The sequence below is a fragment of the Staurois parvus genome, unplaced genomic scaffold (genome assembly GCF_062004578.1).
Source record: "Staurois parvus isolate SC_StPar_1 unplaced genomic scaffold, SC_StPar_1.0 ptg000465l, whole genome shotgun sequence".
In the NCBI taxonomy this organism is placed as follows: domain Eukaryota; kingdom Metazoa; phylum Chordata; class Amphibia; order Anura; family Ranidae; genus Staurois; species Staurois parvus.
Genome location: NW_028318261.1, coordinates 1000133 through 1016770, shown reverse-complemented (window position 1 = coordinate 1016770; position 16638 = coordinate 1000133). Strand labels below are relative to the sequence as shown.

The 16638-nt window shown below is 38.5% G+C and overlaps 1 protein-coding gene across 1 annotated transcript in view; it reads left to right on the top strand.

Moving 5' to 3' along the window:
- The window catches only part of SLC17A7 (solute carrier family 17 member 7), a 170204-nt gene extending 156047 nt beyond the window's left edge, over positions 1 to 14157 (top strand). The window contains exons 9-12 of the mRNA XM_089689002.1: positions 580 to 712; positions 1203 to 1313; positions 11295 to 11422; positions 12346 to 14157. Of these exons, the coding sequence (XP_089545128.1) occupies positions 580 to 712; positions 1203 to 1313; positions 11295 to 11422; positions 12346 to 12690 (717 nt within the window). The 3' untranslated portion in view covers positions 12691 to 14157. The remainder of the gene's footprint in view (positions 1 to 579; positions 713 to 1202; positions 1314 to 11294; positions 11423 to 12345) is intronic.
- The last annotated feature ends 2481 nt before the right edge of the window (positions 14158 to 16638 follow it).

The following is a 16638-nucleotide window of genomic DNA, read 5'->3' as shown; positions in this document are numbered from 1 at the left end:
GCAGTTTGCCTACCCCTGCCTTATCAGGGAGATCCTTGCTCATTTTGCATCCATTGCAATCCAAATACAATGAGATGTGTCATTAAAGAATAGGTACACTTAAGATGATACTGACAATGGCCAGGTTCTGGTTAGACTCAGAATCAAGTTTGCAATCTGCTGTGATGATGACAGGAAGTACTACAGAATAAAATGGAAGTCCCCACAACACCTTGGCACATATGCTAGCAGACTGATACCATTGTCTTTGGTGGTTCCCATCCTCACTTGGTACATATGTCAGGCTGTCTTCTCTGTCTAATCTGCATGTAGCCAGATGGCTCCTGTGGCTCTGGATGGGCTCCACAGCCAAAAAGCTGATTGCAATAGAGAAAAGGGGTATAAGGTCTAATAAGGGGTTATAACTTAGGTGCACTTATCCTCTATTGTAAATATAATTAAACCATGCCAAAGAACTAGGTATGGTGTTCATTAGGAGCACACACATAACAGAAAAAAAATTCAACAACTGACTTTACTTTATTGCACTAAACATTCTTTCCTTTTTTCATGATCCTTTGTTTTATATTTGTCTTACAGGTTGGTCTTCTCTCTGCACTACCCCACTTGGTAATGACAATCATTGTTCCCATTGGAGGGCAAATAGCTGACTTCCTACGTACCAAAAGAATAATGTCTACAACCAACGTCCGTAAAATGATGAACTGTGGAGGTATGTATTGATGGTAAAAGCAATCAATACTGAAGCTGGGCATGACATGGTCTTTTCAATGTAGGTTAACAGTGAAGTTTGGGACATAGCAGTCCTTTTTTTTTTTGGAAAATCCATTAGTTTTAAGACTGCAGCCTTAACTAGTTAACTTAGGGATATCAAAAAACTTTAATATCAAGCATTAAGATTGTCCTGATCTTTGGAAATCAACAGAAAGAAGAATGGGGTTTGTATCTACAAATGAGGCACATTTTTCAAAGGTCATTATATATAGTAGTTTGGTAATTGAATAGTTGGCATATTCAAACACAGTTTTAATTGCTGACAATATGTAAACCTGAGTGAAGACTATTTTTTTCTTTCAGTCAGGGGTTTAGCTTATAAGAAAAGGCATTGAATATGCAAACATATGGCAGATACTCTTGAAATAAATTTAAATCAAACATTAAAGGATAACTGGTAATTCTTATATATAATATTTTGTTTGTAGGTTTTGGTATGGAGGCAACTCTTCTTCTAGTTGTCGGATATTCACACTCCAGAGGAGTAGCCATTTCTTTCCTTGTTCTAGCTGTGGGCTTCAGTGGATTTGCTATATCAGGTAAGTCATTAACCTTGTATAAATATCGAATAATAATGTAAAATTTAATTTTCCAGTGAAAAAAGTCACAAAGTGAAATACTTAAGCATATTCAATAAAGTAGTGAGGGTCCTTATACACAAATAGCAGTCAGTCATAGCAACCAATTCAATTGTGGGTTACTGCAGTCAATCATGCAAGGTAAATTCTATAGATTATTGTATTTTATTGCATTATTGGATCACACTTTGCCTTACTGAATAAGGCCAATCGATTTCCACTGTGATGTATGCACCCATCTAATTCATTTAATGCAGTATTATGCAAAGTCTCAACACCCCTTGTTGAATTATATGTTTTCTTGATGCTCTCAGTAAAAAGAAATGAACAGTCTTTGCAGGAACAAACTTAAACATGATTTGTTTTCCTACGTATTTAAATGCTTAGTGACTGTTTACAGTATTTACTAAAATAGGAACTTGAAAAAAAAATTAAATGTGGCATGTACAAAAGTTCGATCCCACTTTTTCTTATTTTTTGAAGGTCCCATATATTAATTGACTCAATCGTTAGACTTTAATCCAAATCAAATAAAGACTTATATGTAAGCGTCACACTGAGGATCAGAAAAATGAAGTTAAATAAAAGCAGATGAACACTGTAAAAAGAAGGCAGCTTTATATCCAATTTTATCATGTCAATGTGTAAATTATGCAAGAAAACACTTATATAAGCTAGTGGCATTTTGCAATGACTTGTTGTGGTCTTGTAAGACAAAAATGAATGCTTTAGATACAATCTAGTTAAAATATATTTAGTAGAAAAGGATATACATTTGAAGAAAGGAACACCTTTCCAACTGGCACAGAATGGATGTGGATCTGCTTTGGGGTTGTTTGGTAGCCAGTGAAAACATTGGTAGAGGGCAGAATGCATCATACTAAGTATCAACAAATCTGGAAGGTGTCTGTGCAGTAATGTTCCATATACTTGAATATTGCTCCTAAAATAGGACTACAATCCATTCAAGTCTATAGGGTGTTAACATACAGGCAAGAACATATCCTAGAAACTAGACTTTCATTAGCAGAACTGCATACAGTGTTGAAGGATGAAAAACAGATTTAATTACCTTACTTTAAATAATTTATTTATTGATTGAATAATATCTGCAATATGAGATAAATGAATTTATAGTTAAAATAGCTATAAATATTAAGAAAAGAACATTAATAAATATATAAAAATGAAAGAAACACTATCCTCATTTAAAAGGTACAAAGAATATAGTTTTTCAAGCTAACTGCTTTACAATCTCCATTCACCCTAAAGCAATAATCTTAGTAATGGGCCAAACACCCCCATGTTTGGTTTGCAGTCGGAACGTTTAAACCTAATGAATGTTCGACTGCGAACTTCAAATTCACTGCAAGTCTATGGAACTCGAACTTGTAAATTCAAAAGTGCCCATTTTGAAGGCTTATAGGCAAGGTATTGGCCATAAAAGGGGTTTGGGGACACGGGTACTGCCCTGAGGGACATGAACTAGTGAAAAAAAAGTCAAAAAGTGCTGTTTTTTAAGGGGCATTCATTTTGCATTGCTTAAAGTGAAAAAAAAAATGAAAAATTCAATTAACCGCTTCCATACCGGGCACTTTTACCCCCTTCCTGCCCAGGCCAATTTTCAGGTTTCAGCGCTCTCACACTTTGAATGACAATTGCGTGGTTCTACAACATTGTACCCAAACCAAAATTTTATCATTTTCTTCACACAATTAGAGCTTTCTTTTGGTGGTATTTAATCACCACTGAGGTTTTTATTTTTTGCTAAATTAACAAAAAAAGTCCAAAACGTTTGAAAAACAAACACGTTTTTCTTTGTTTCTGTTATAAAAGTTTGCAAATAAATAATTGTTCTTCATAAATTTAGGCCGAGATGTATTCTACTACATTTGTTTGGTGAAAAAAACCCAAATTAGGATGTATTATTTAGTCTGTAGGAAAGTTATGGAGTTCACAGACTATGGGATATATCTGATAATTGATCAATCCTGAAGTACTGACAGCCAATCTAATTTCTTGAGGTCCAAGAATGTCAGAATAGTACAGATATCCCCCAAATGACCCCTTTTTGCAAAGTAGACAGTCTGACGTATTTCATAAGAGGCATGGCAAGTTTTTTGAAGTTGTAATTTTTTTGTCATAATTTTTCAGAAATTAAAAAACTGATTTTCACTATTTTTTTGTACATACTGTCACCAGTACAGTACAGTGTCATCATATAACTGGCATCAGGGACACTGACTGCTGACAGTACGACAATAAAAAAAATTGATAATTTTTTTAAATATATTTTTTATTACATTTTTTTCTCTTTTTAAGTTTTTTTTTCATATTTTCCTATGACCAAAGTGATCAGTATTTTTTTTTTTTTTTTACACAATTTGCTTATAGCAAAGAATTACTTTGCTATAAGCAAGCATTTACCTGAATGAAATTGATTCATTCACGGTTTTTTTTTTGTGCTTAGCTATGATTTGGCCACAGCTGATCACATGACACAGCTGGGCTGTGATTGGTCCAGCTTGTGCATGTGATCGCTGTAACCATTCACAGCTAGACACACTTGTATACAATGGATGGCATGAAAGGAAGCCATCCATTGTATACAACTGTCATGAGACCTACTGTAATTGGTCACAGCAGGTCACATGGTACTGGCAATGGGGCCGGTACACAGGTCTGTCATCGGCCGAGGTACGTGGCCGGTGACAGATCGTGCCACTGTGCGGCCTGCAGGTGTCCACCCGGAGGGACGAGCTGTTTGCCCGGCCGCCATCTGGCTATAGGCCAGGCGGCAATTGGTTAAATATCATGCCTGGGGGTTCCCATTAAACTACCTGCAAAGTTGCACATCTGTACAATGTATAGAACTTGCTGCAGCAGGAATAATATTTATTTTTTTTAAATGAGATTTTTATTTAAAAAAAAAAAACAGCATGGGGTTCCCCCCCCCCCCCAATCCAGACCCTTTAGGTCAGGTAGGAAGGTTAGGAGGGACCTCACAGTAATTGTTGTTTTTTTTTTTAAGTGTGTGGGGTTCCCCCTAAAAGCCATACCAAGCCCTTAAGACCTGGTGTGACTTTTAAGGGGAACCCCACCTCTAAAAATGGAGAGCGAATGTGTGTGGGGATCCCCCTAAAAGCCATTCCAGGCCCTTTAGGCCTGGCGTGACTTTTAAGGGGAACCCCACCCCTCAAAAATGGGGGGGAAAGCATTGGATCCCCGCTAGATTTCTAACAGACCCTTGATCCAAGTACAGGCCTGGCAGGGCAGGAAAGGGGAGGTGATAGAGTGCCCCCCTCCCTGCGGTTTGCTATGCCACATGCCCTAAGCATGGAGACAGTGTCCCCATGCCGATGGGGACAAGGACCTCTTCCCCATGACCCTGGCCCACTGGTTATGGGGGTCTGCAGGCAGGGGGGCTCATTAGCATCAGGGTACCCCTTTAAATAAGGGGACACTTGATTCTGCCTCCCCCCTTGTGAATGGGTAAGGGGTACTTGTACTCCTACCCATTCACTAAAGGGTTACATTTAAAAAAAATAAAGACTCCAGACTTTTGAAAAATTAATTTAATTGAACAAAAACAACAGTTTTTGACAAGTCCTGTAATTAAAAAAAAAATGGTTTCATCATTGTAATCTATCATAAGTCACAGCCTCCAGTGTTGTCATGGCAATGAGGACTCGCCCAAAATCAAAAAAAAAAAAAACACAGACCCATCTGCACCTGCCAAACACTTGCTGCAATGTGACAGTTGCCAGTCAGATGTAAACAATTGGGCGGAGCCAGTGGTGAGGTCAGGTGCATTGCTTTGACCATTCATGGCTCTCACAATACACTGTGAGAGCGCAGTGCATTGCGGGGTACGGCGGGTGAGTAGCCCGCTGAATGTCCTTGAACCATTTCCACAGAAATTCCTGAAAACGTGTGTTTATATATAACTTGCTTAAAAATCCTCTCTGTTATAAATTGCAGTTCATCAAACTCTTATTTATGCACTATATGTTCACATTCTTCCACATTAAAATTCAAATCAGTTCATAAAATTCACAGTAACATGTATTTACGTATCAAATTACAGGTGCCATCAACCACAGTCCTCTGTGTTGTGTGAAATTTCTATATTCTTCACCTTCCCATTCGTCCCCATTTTCACCATCTGCTCACCAATAATATGACCTACTGTATGATTATCAATAGGTCAAACTGCACCTTCTCCGTTAACCCACCGCCCAATAGTAGAATACTGCTACAGGGCGGCCACTCTGTGCAAAATCACATATAAACACCTGATTTTGTAGTTCCAGGTAGGGTCATACCCGGGCTGGCATTGGTTGCAGTGGATGTCAATCACCGATTCTTGGCTGGCACTCAGTGATCGCCGCTAAAGCTGAGAGGGGGGAGATCTGTGTGTAAACAACAGAGATCTCTCTCCTGGCAGCATGGACATGCTGCTTTCACTCTCTCTGCACAGCAGAGCGTTAGAAAGCAGCATGTCTACCTAGTAAAACAGCACACAGTTTAAGCACAACATAACACACTGCAGAATACATTTTGGCCTAAATTTATGAAGAAATTTTAATTTTAAAATGTTTTATTGGATATGTTTTATAAGAAAAAGTCTAAAATATTGGGGTTTTTTTTCAAAATTGATGATCTTTTTTGTTTATAGCGCAAAAAATAAAAACTACAGAGTTGATCAAATGCCACCAAAAGAAAACTCTATTTGTGGGGAAAAAAGTGACAGAAATGTAATTTATCTGCAGCGTTGCATGACCACTTAATTGTCAGTTAAAAGAACACAGTGCCATATCACAAAAAATGGCCTGGTCAGGAAGAGGGGCAAATCCTCTGGAGGGCAGGTGGTTAATAAGGGCTTCAAGATTCCTGTGGATCCTCCAGATGTACCAGCAGGACTCATCAGACCTCCACAGTTCCCAGAGCTAGCCACCTCTGATCTATATTGCTCAGGTAGAACAAAGGGATATCATTATGTTGTATATTAAAAAAACGAAATGCTTAATTTGCATTAAAAATAGAAAACAATGGAAATATACTTACAAAAACTGTGCACTGGAAGTGATTAGCCACATTAAGAGTACATGAACACTTTCTTAAAAATCGCTGCTTCTGCCTGTAGAAGCAACTCAATGTCATCTTATGTGTCTATGCGCATTAGGATGTTTAGAGGCGAACAAAAAAGGTTGCAGATTTCTGGCAGAAAAAACTCTAAACACTCCTAAACATGCCTAAACATTGTACAAAAATGCTCTATATGAGTGTGCATGGAGCAGGGGCGGACTGACAAGTCATGGGGCCCCCGGGCAATAGGGGATCATGGGGCCCCTGTGTCCTTGCCCAAACTCAAAAAAGCCTATGAAAAAGGTACCAGGGGCATCTCATGGGGCCCCCTACTGACCCTGGGCCCTCGGGCAGTGCTCGCATTTCCAAATGGTCAGTCCACCCCTGGCATGGAGCCTAAAAGTACATTGCCCCCTTAAGGGGTAATATCAGCTGCAAATCCTTATAGTCTGGAACCTCACTTTCAACATGCGCATTTACATCAGGTAGCTTCACCCCCACGTGGCGGACCCACATGACGTGATAACACATGCTGGAAGTGAAGTTCCAGACTATGTGGATATGCTGTGGATATTACCCCTTAAGGGGGCAATGCACATTTAAAGTGGCTAATTATTTCAATTTCCATTTGTTTTTTATTTTTTGGCAAAGAAAGTGTTGAGTTTTTTTTAGATACACAATGATGGCTCTTTGTTCTTCCTGAGCAATATGGATCAGAGGTGGCTGGCTGGTGTCTCTGGGAATTGTGGAGGTCTGAAGAATCCTATTGGTACATCTATAGTATAGGAGCCAGAGGAATCTTGTGGAAATGGTTTATGAAAAGAATTTATGAGAGTATTAGATTGTATTTATTTGGCACATGTATTATTACTGTGAGAATATTGCTTTAGGGTGACTTGAGATTGCACAGCAGTTTGAAAAACTTAATTTGTCAGTGTGGGAACCAGGGGCGGACTGAAAACTCATGGGGCCCCCGGGCAATAGGGGATCTTGGGGCCCCTGTGTCCTTGCCCAAACTCAAAAAAGCCTATGAAAAAGGTACCAGGGCATCTCATGGGGCCCCCTACTGACCCCGGGCCCTCGGGCAGTGCCTGAGTTTCCAAATGGTCAGTCCGCCCCTGGTGGGAACACATCAGTGCCTGCAGCAATCAAACATTGGGGATTGTATATTTTGTTTCAATCTTTCAAAAGAATATAACAGAGTATATAAAGAGGAAATAAAGGCCACAAAAACTGAAAACGAACAACAGGTTGCAAGAAGAGTAAGACAAACCCTCCAAAATTCTTCAGATATAGTAGTACAACAGTCAGGTCTGTGCATGTAAGCCCTTTAGTAGATCATTTTAATATTGCTACTGGAGACATAGAAAAGGTAAATTTTGTTAAATACCTTTTTCAGCTCTGTATAGATAAAGGAAAATGGGGAAGCTCAAATCATTAATAGGGATGGTTTTGACATAACCACAAATGATCCACAATGGCTCAAAATTGATAAGGTCCAGAAAAATTTTGACAAAATAAAGGTGAACAAAGCAACTGCACTAGATGACTTACACCCAAGGGTCCTCAAGGAGATGAGCTCTATTATATCTAAGCTATTGTTTCTAATTTTTAAAGACTATGGTGTCCGTTTATGACACACAGAATAGCTGAGATTCAGAGGATCACAGCTATTCTCTGGTCATTCACAGTTTATGACACCCAGGAGAATATGTTCAGCCCTTCTCTGGAAGAGCTGGAATGTTCAGCCCAGAGCTGGAGAATCAGAGGGACGAAAACTAAGCAGAGATAATTTACCTCTGCTTAGTAAACTGATCTTTTACTGTAATCTCGCGAGATTATAGTAAATTCAGCCGTTTTCCAGAGTTTGTAGACCGTTCTCCCTTCGTTCGGAGAACTGCTTCATAAACTGCATTCACAGGAGAACTGTGTTCTCCGAGAATGCCGGAGAACTAAGCAGCGATCTATTACCGCTGGTTCATAAACGGACACCTATTTAATGACTGACATAGTACTATTGGATTGGCATAAAGTTAATGTGGTGCCTATATTTAAATGGGATCAAAGTCTTTACCAAGTAACTACAGACTAGTTAGTTTAATTACTATAGTCAAAAAGATACTTATAGAAGAGTTCCTGCTAGAAATAATATTTTAAGCAGTATTTAGCAGAATTCATGAAAGACAGAAGTTGTTAAACAAATCTAATTTCTTTTTATGAAGAGGTAAACAAAACCTTAGACAATGCAGTGGCTATGGATGTAGTATAGTTGGATTTTACCAATGTGTTTGACAGTTCCCCACATGTAGATAATCAGTAAATTAAAGTTTACAGGCTTAGCAAATTAGGTTTGTAAATGGATAGAAAACTGGCTAAAAACCTGTATTCAGAGAGTAGTGAATAATGATTCATACTCTGAATGGTCTAAGGTTATTAGTGGTGTACCCCAAGGTTCAGTGTTGGGACCTGTAATTTGAAAATATTTTTAAATAATGCAGAGTCTGGGAATAAAAGTACCATTTCAGTCTTTGCAGATGACATTAAACTATGCAGTGAATTACATAATCTCCAATTTACAAGCTGACCTCAATGCACTATTTAATTATGTAACTATTTGGCAAATGAGGTTTAATGTGAAAAATAAAAGTAAAAAGTGTTTTGCACTTAGTGCAAAATTGGAAGCAGCGTACAGAAGTTGGAATACAAACTAGCAGATATTATTTAAATGTGCAGGTGTGCTTTCGTTCACTTAATATCCATAAACTTAAAAAATGAGAATAAATGTACAAATGACTATGAATTAGTGCAAAAAAGTATACCAATATTGTGGCTTTACATATTGCTCAAAGGCTTATACCTATATAACACCTAAATTTCAATAAAGTGTGTACCGGTCTTATATAACATAAACAAACGTGTCAAATATACCATAAGAAGGAATAATAGTGTGCTAGAAATTATTGAAGTGTCAAGTCATGCAGTATACAGGCAAATGTTCCTCCACCTGATCCCTCCACCATGGACAAACACAACCTCTTACCTGAAAATATGGATCTCTTATGCCATCAGAAATCAAACAAGCTCAGAGTGTGTGTGCATTTAAGAACCACCTATGCAAGCCTATGCAGTCCGCAAAGGATTCCAACCAGCCGAATACTGAGGGGTTAGTAGCATCTATAATGCATTCAAGCTCAGGAAGGAACCAAATGAGTCAGCATACACTACCATACAGGTTTATTTTCTAACAGCTCAAAAAATATAAAACTACACAATTCAAAGGAACAGAGTAGCACAAAACTAAAAATGCTACAGCATCCACATTTGGCGGGCGTGATGACATCACCAACTGCCAATGCCAATGAGAGAGCTCAGGAGAATGGAGCATGGCCGGAGCCGCCAGTGAAAGGTCTTAAATAATGATGGAGCTAATTTTTCTGCACATGCGCAAGTGGACTGCATGTTTGTAAATAAATCAAGGGCACAGTAAATAGGGGTGCAAACTCAAATTAGCCAGATAAACATGAAACCCATAATTTGAGATTTCATCCATACAGGCTAAACATTGAATGGGACCCTAATAGTTTTATCAATAACAATTGAGTTGATATTTCTATGTCTTTTCTGAACTATATGTGGTAAATAGATATAAGCTTTTGAGCAATATGTAAAGCCACAATATTTTTATACTTTGATACTTTTTTTGTACTAATGTATGGTCATTTGTACATTTGTTATCATTGTTTCTCATTTTTTCTCAAGGTAATGGATATTAAGCAAAGGAAAGCACACCTGCAGATCTAAATGAGATTTAATGTTTGTAAATGTAAAGTTATGCACTTGGTACTAAAAACATGCATACGTCATACATACTAGTATAAGAACAGCTGGGTGAAGTGATGGAGAAGGATCTGGAAGTTCTGGTAGATCATAAACTTAATCATAGCATGTAATGCCAAGCTGCAGTTTCTAAAGTGAGCAAAATCCTTTCTTGTATTAAAGAGGTATAGACTGCAGAGAGAGAGACATAATGTTGCTGTGTACAAATCATTAGTAAGACCTCATCTGTAATATGCATTTTCAATTTTGAAAACCAGTTTACAAAAAAGGATATTGGCAAACTGTAGAAAGTGCAACCAAATTAGAAATAAGGGGCATGGAGGAGCTCAGCTATGAGGAACGATTAGCTGAACCTAATTTATTCTCTCTTGAGAAGAGGACATTAATGGGGAATATGATCAACATATATAAATACATAATGTGAACATGGTGTAGAATTATTCACTTTCAGGTCATTTCAAGGAGGCATTACATCTGGAGAAAAAGAAATACATATTCACATACAGAAAGTCCTCTTCACAATAAGAGCTGCAAAAATGTGGAATAGGTTCCCTCAAGCACTGGTTCTGGTCAGCTCAGTAGATTGTTTTAAAAAAAAAAAAGGCCTGGATGCATTCCTAAATGCACACAATATAACTGGATGTTAATATTTAGAGTTAATAACACCAGTTGTAGATGATCCAGGGAATATCTGGTTGCCTCATAGGGGATCAGGAACACATTTTTTCCCCCACTGAAGCAAATTAGATCATGCTTTATAGGGGCTTTTTTGCCTTCTGGATCAACTGTGGGTATAGGATATTATATATGGAGGTTTTCTACTTGTGTATGTGTGGTTTTTTTTTTTGGTTTTTTTTTTATTGGTTGAATTAGTGTCTTTTTTTCAACCTGACTATGTAACTATGGGGTTAATCTACTAAAACTGGAGAGTGCAAAATGTGGTGCAGCTGTGCATGGAAGCCAATCCGATATGTATTATTAAAAATATTTAATATGTTTATTTATTCTACCATTCAGGATTTAATGTGAATCATTTGGACATTGCACCTCGTTATGCCAGTATTCTCATGGGTATTTCCAATGGTGTTGGAACTCTGTCAGGCATGGTCTGCCCTCTCATTGTAGGAGCCATGACAAAACACAAGGTATGGTGATGTCACTATCAACTGCATAGCTAAGTACTCTTCTATTGCATAGCTTCGCCACAAAGAAAATGTTAACCACTTTATTATAATAAGAATAACAAATATTGTGCCCTTGCCAAGATGGCAGCACCCAGCCCCTTTGTCAGAAAACTGCCAACTGTGCCTGTCCATGCAATTTGCTAAGCAGCCAAGCCACAAATTCTGCTACCACACTGCAATAATCCATTAAGTAAGACAGAGGGTGGTGCAAACGCTCACTCTCACTTGCCAGGTTTGTAGTTTTAATATGATTATGGAACATAGGAGAGGCACTGACCACAAATTAAATGGAGTAGTCACCAATGTGAACAAGGGGAGTCTACAATGACCACCAATATAACACTGAATTCTGAACTCACCACTAATATAACAAAGTCATTTACAACTTCTACTACTACAAAAAAGGGCATTTATGCTACCACCAATGAGAAGTTGGTTTTGTTAGAAAAGGGGGGAGGGGGGGGGGCTCTATTTATATGCTGTGCTGTGTGTTACATTTTCTGAACTGCTTCACTTTGTATAATGTACTATGTGTCACATACTACAAGACTGCTGGACTCTGTACAATGTGCTGTACATCAAATATTCTGGATTGTAGCATTTTGTGCAACATACTGTACATTGCATACTCCTGACCACTGTACACCACACTGACTGGACTTTGTACAATGAGCTGTTGAAATTCACACACTTGACTACTTTGCTCAATACACTGTGCTACAGGTTACATAATCTGAATGACTGCACTGTGCATATTGTGCTTCACGTCACACACTGAGGAAATTAAACAGGAAACATTTCTAGAAATTATTAAGACTATAACTGCAATATGTACATTGTGTTTAACCATTCTATATTCACTGTACTTTTCACATCCAATACAGACCAGAGAAGAGTGGCAATATGTCTTCCTGATTGCATCCCTTGTTCACTATGGTGGTGTCATTTTCTATGGCATCTTTGCTTCAGGAGAGAAACAGCCATGGGCTGAGCCAGAGGAAACCACTGAACAGAAATGTGGTTTCATCCACGAAGATGAGCTTGCTGAAGAAAGTGAAGATCAACCTCAGGGCTATGGTGGTGGCTATGGCAGTTATGGTGCCACCCAGACCACTAATTTTGCCAATGGAGGCTGGCCAGCAGAATGGGAGAAAAAGGAGGAGTTCATCCAGGACCAAGGCAAAGACCCCTATTTATATGGGACGGCTGCAGAAAGGGACTTGTCTTGAAAATAAAAATATACAAATGCCTAGCTAAAATGACAGCAATGTCTCAACTTCAACTGAGGATAAACAAGAATCTAACAAAAGGTGACTGGTGTTGCCAAGTGTCCCCACTTCACATGATCATGTGGCTTCCTTTTTATTGTTTTAATACATCACTATATACTATAAAGGGTTGAAGGCAGTGCCTATAGTGCCCCCATTGTCAAAATTTAAACTTTTTCTTTGGTGTCCAAGGGCCCATTCTGTTTCTGGTATCAGTAATTTGCTTGTTGCTAATGTAGGTTGTCACAAGGCTTGTGTCTTGAAATGTTCATCACTTGTATAAGTGTGTAAGCAATAATGGATGAGTGTGTTTTATCATTGATATTGAACACTGAGTTGCAAATGTATACTTTCTTGTGAGATGTTGTTTATTCATACTGTTAATGAACCAGAAATGAAACCATGGACGCTTCCATGGGCACACACCTCTCCAAGCAAGGCAAGACTGACCAAATACTTCTAACATTGCTTTGTCTCTTCTTTTTATTTTCTAAAGAGGTTTAATTAAATAAATATTATATAAATTTAAGTATATATATATACAAATATATAAATTCAATATATATCTATAGTAACATGTCTCCTTGTTAGGAGACATAGGGTTATGTATGGTGTCCATGGCAGGCCCATTGTTGTATGTCTTCAGTCTCCCTGAGCTTTTATAAGCCAGGGTAAATATCACCTTCACTGGATGATCAGTGAAATACATTTGCTAACATGGTGGATGTTGTCATTTTCCATTTTCCAGTCTTGGGACTTATTTTTGTGATTGGCGTAATTGACAAGGCACCTTTTGTGTACTGTTGTGTGCTTGGCAGTAGTGGGTCAATCCATGGCATGCAACATCATCCCTTGGACCAACATAATTACAAACATTTGAGATATCCATAACTGTCTTCTAGGTTTTTTTGGTCACTATCCACCTGAGTTAGCAATCCCATGTCCAGAGAATAAGTGCATTACTTTACAGTCCTATATGTGGCCTCATAGCCTATTGCAGTAAACGTAGACTAAATTGTGCCCTCAGCAAAAGTCGTTTCTTCATTAATACATACCAAGCATTTTGGATTCTCATGCCAAAGCCCTTTCTGGACTTTTCTGACCTTATCCAAAGAAACCTGCTGTCATCATGTAATGCCCTGTAAGGTCCCCAATTCCCAGACACAGCATTTAACCTCAGCATTCAAGCTGCTGATAACACAAATTGCTTTAAGGATCTGTCTGGACATTAGGGAGGCCTTGCTGTTGGCATGATTTTTGTTGTTATCAGCCAAACCTGGTACATTGTATACATGAAACGTACATCAGAGGGGAAACTGGGGCTGAAGAAGGATAAGTTCTCTGGGAGGGGTAATGGTCTTGAAGTTAAAATTAATTACTTTAATATGTGCAGTAACTGTACATAATAAAATATATTCCAGTTCACAATGTGATGATTCTTTTTTTTTCACTTATTTTTAATTTGTTTGGTCTGATAAAACAATTTGGATACATTCCCTCTTAGTAGCCCAGTATAGGCCTTGAACAGTATATATGCCTGTAAATCTACAACACAAGGACACTTACATTACATTACAGAGCAGAACTAAAATCAATCAACTAAATATTAATGCAGTCCAGGAAACAATACAGCTGCTAGAAATGTCACAAAGCTGATGAATTTAAATACAGCATAAGCCAGTTCAGTATTTGATAGCTCAGACATCTTTTTACATGGCATCCTCTCTCACGTTCTCCAGTATTTGTGGGAAAATCTGCAGTAGGTTCAAACAGATGAACCAGTAAATGATCTTGTTTGCTCTTTTTTTTTACAAGCACAGGTTTAGAATCATCAGTCACATAAGGATATTGGTAACTTCAGGGACACATTGAACAGCACAGCAAGATGCACAAACATTTGAACACATATGGGATGCATGTATCACATGGGCACTGTTAAAGGGCAAGATTTGTGTTCAGCAGAGCAATCAATTGGCTGATTGTGACAAGGAAGGTAAGTAAAGTAGGTGTGGATTATGTTAATGTATCGAGCTGCTTGGAGATAGTTGTAGAACACCCAGTGCATCAAGCAAAATTTTAACATTCACAGTATGGTACAATGGATACTTAAAGAGAACATTTCCCCTCAGATTAGGTGCCATAAGGTGCCAGATTTTGAATAAAGCAATGACAGCATTAATATTAATGGTACATAATATTCCAGAAAAATAGAGTCACAAGTAGAGACAAGCAGCTTTATATAAAGTGTATCTATAGCCAGACTTTTTTTCCAATTTTTGAGTATGGACTGCTTAAAACATTTGTCTAATCCTTTGGTCACTCTCTTTTTCTCGTTAGGGAGGTATCCCTTAAAATATATAGCACTTCCTCCCAAAGGAGCCACATGATGCGATGGGTCCCCCTGTTCATGTGTCCCTGGCTCTGTGAATAGCAGCACACTCTTTAATACACCTGGTGGGTGAAAGATATTTATTGGAGATGTCTGGATATACACCCATATGACTTAGGATAGGTTCACACCCATGTAAGTTGCATTTGAGCCGTATCTGCATTGCATTTTGCGTTGCGTTTTTGCCACATTTTGCGTTTTTTTTCTTTCATTTTCCTTTCATTTTTTAAAAATTTTCTGCTTAAAAAACGCAGCAAAAATGCAATACATGCTTTTCTGCAGTGTTTTAATTGAAGTCCATAGAAACAAAACGCAACTTTTTGCATTCAAAAAGTCCCTGACCCTTTCCAAAAAACATATTGGGTGAAAACGCACATGTCCCATAGGAAATCATGTTAAATGGGCTGTACTGCGTTTTTGCAAAACACTGCAGAAAACGCTTAGGTGTGAACCTAGGGTTAAGGTGTATACACCCAGAATACCATAGTAAATGGTTAGACAATAATGAGAAATAAATTACAACCACATAAACAACAGAGGATAAGTACAAGTAAACAAGTTCTATTGCAAAGATTAAACAATTGGAGAGACACACTGCAATGCTTAAACAATGGCAAGAATGTGCTGCAATCACAATAATAGGTATAAAACACAACCCCTTCTGCACTCTATTCTGGGTAACCCTAATAGAGGGAAAGATATAACACACTGTCGGTTCAGCAGTCAGTATAAGCCTACTCTACTCATTGGAGTTCAAAACAATATGTTGGTGTGTTTGGGGTAGGGTTCCTTTAAGAACTGATGCAGGCAATAATACAGTGTATATTTGAAGGCAGCTCCATCCCTCTGTTACAAAGGCGTAGTTCAAGGTTGGCCAGTGGCCTCTCACCAGCTCCCTGTCAGCACCTGGCAAGTTGTCCCCTTCTGTCAATTGTCCTCAGTGTCTGGCTTCTTAGCTAGACAGCAAGCTCCCAGCATCCAGGGTTCACTCCACTGCTCAGGAATGGCAGTGGCTCTGTCTCAGGTACTGCTACCTCTATTCACTGCCTCTTCTGCTCAGCAAGATGTCATCTCTTCTCTCTCCTCAGGTGCAGCACGTCTGTATCAGTCTAAGTCTTTCAGTAGAGTGCCCTTCTTCTTATCCAAACCCAGGAAAATACTTAAAACCACAAAAACACTCTCCTTCCTCCACACCATAGTGTAGATGGGAGTTGAAGTCCAAAACAAACTTTAATTCGAGTAAGACTCTTTTTCTTGCACTACATTTCCCACAGTCCTTCACACTTCTCCTCAGAGTTTCCAGCAGTCCATGTCCTCAACTTACAACTTAGTGGATGAAGCGTGGCTTATATCCTGTAAATGCAGTTTCTCCTGAAGCCATGCTTGTAAATGTCTGGGCTACAAAGAGGAGTACGGAGAAAACTTTTATGGCCAATATTCTCTGGTGGGTCACAGGGGTGCACTTACTTATGCTCCCCTGTGACCCATAGTCAGCTGAAAGCGTGGTGTTGCCCACTTTC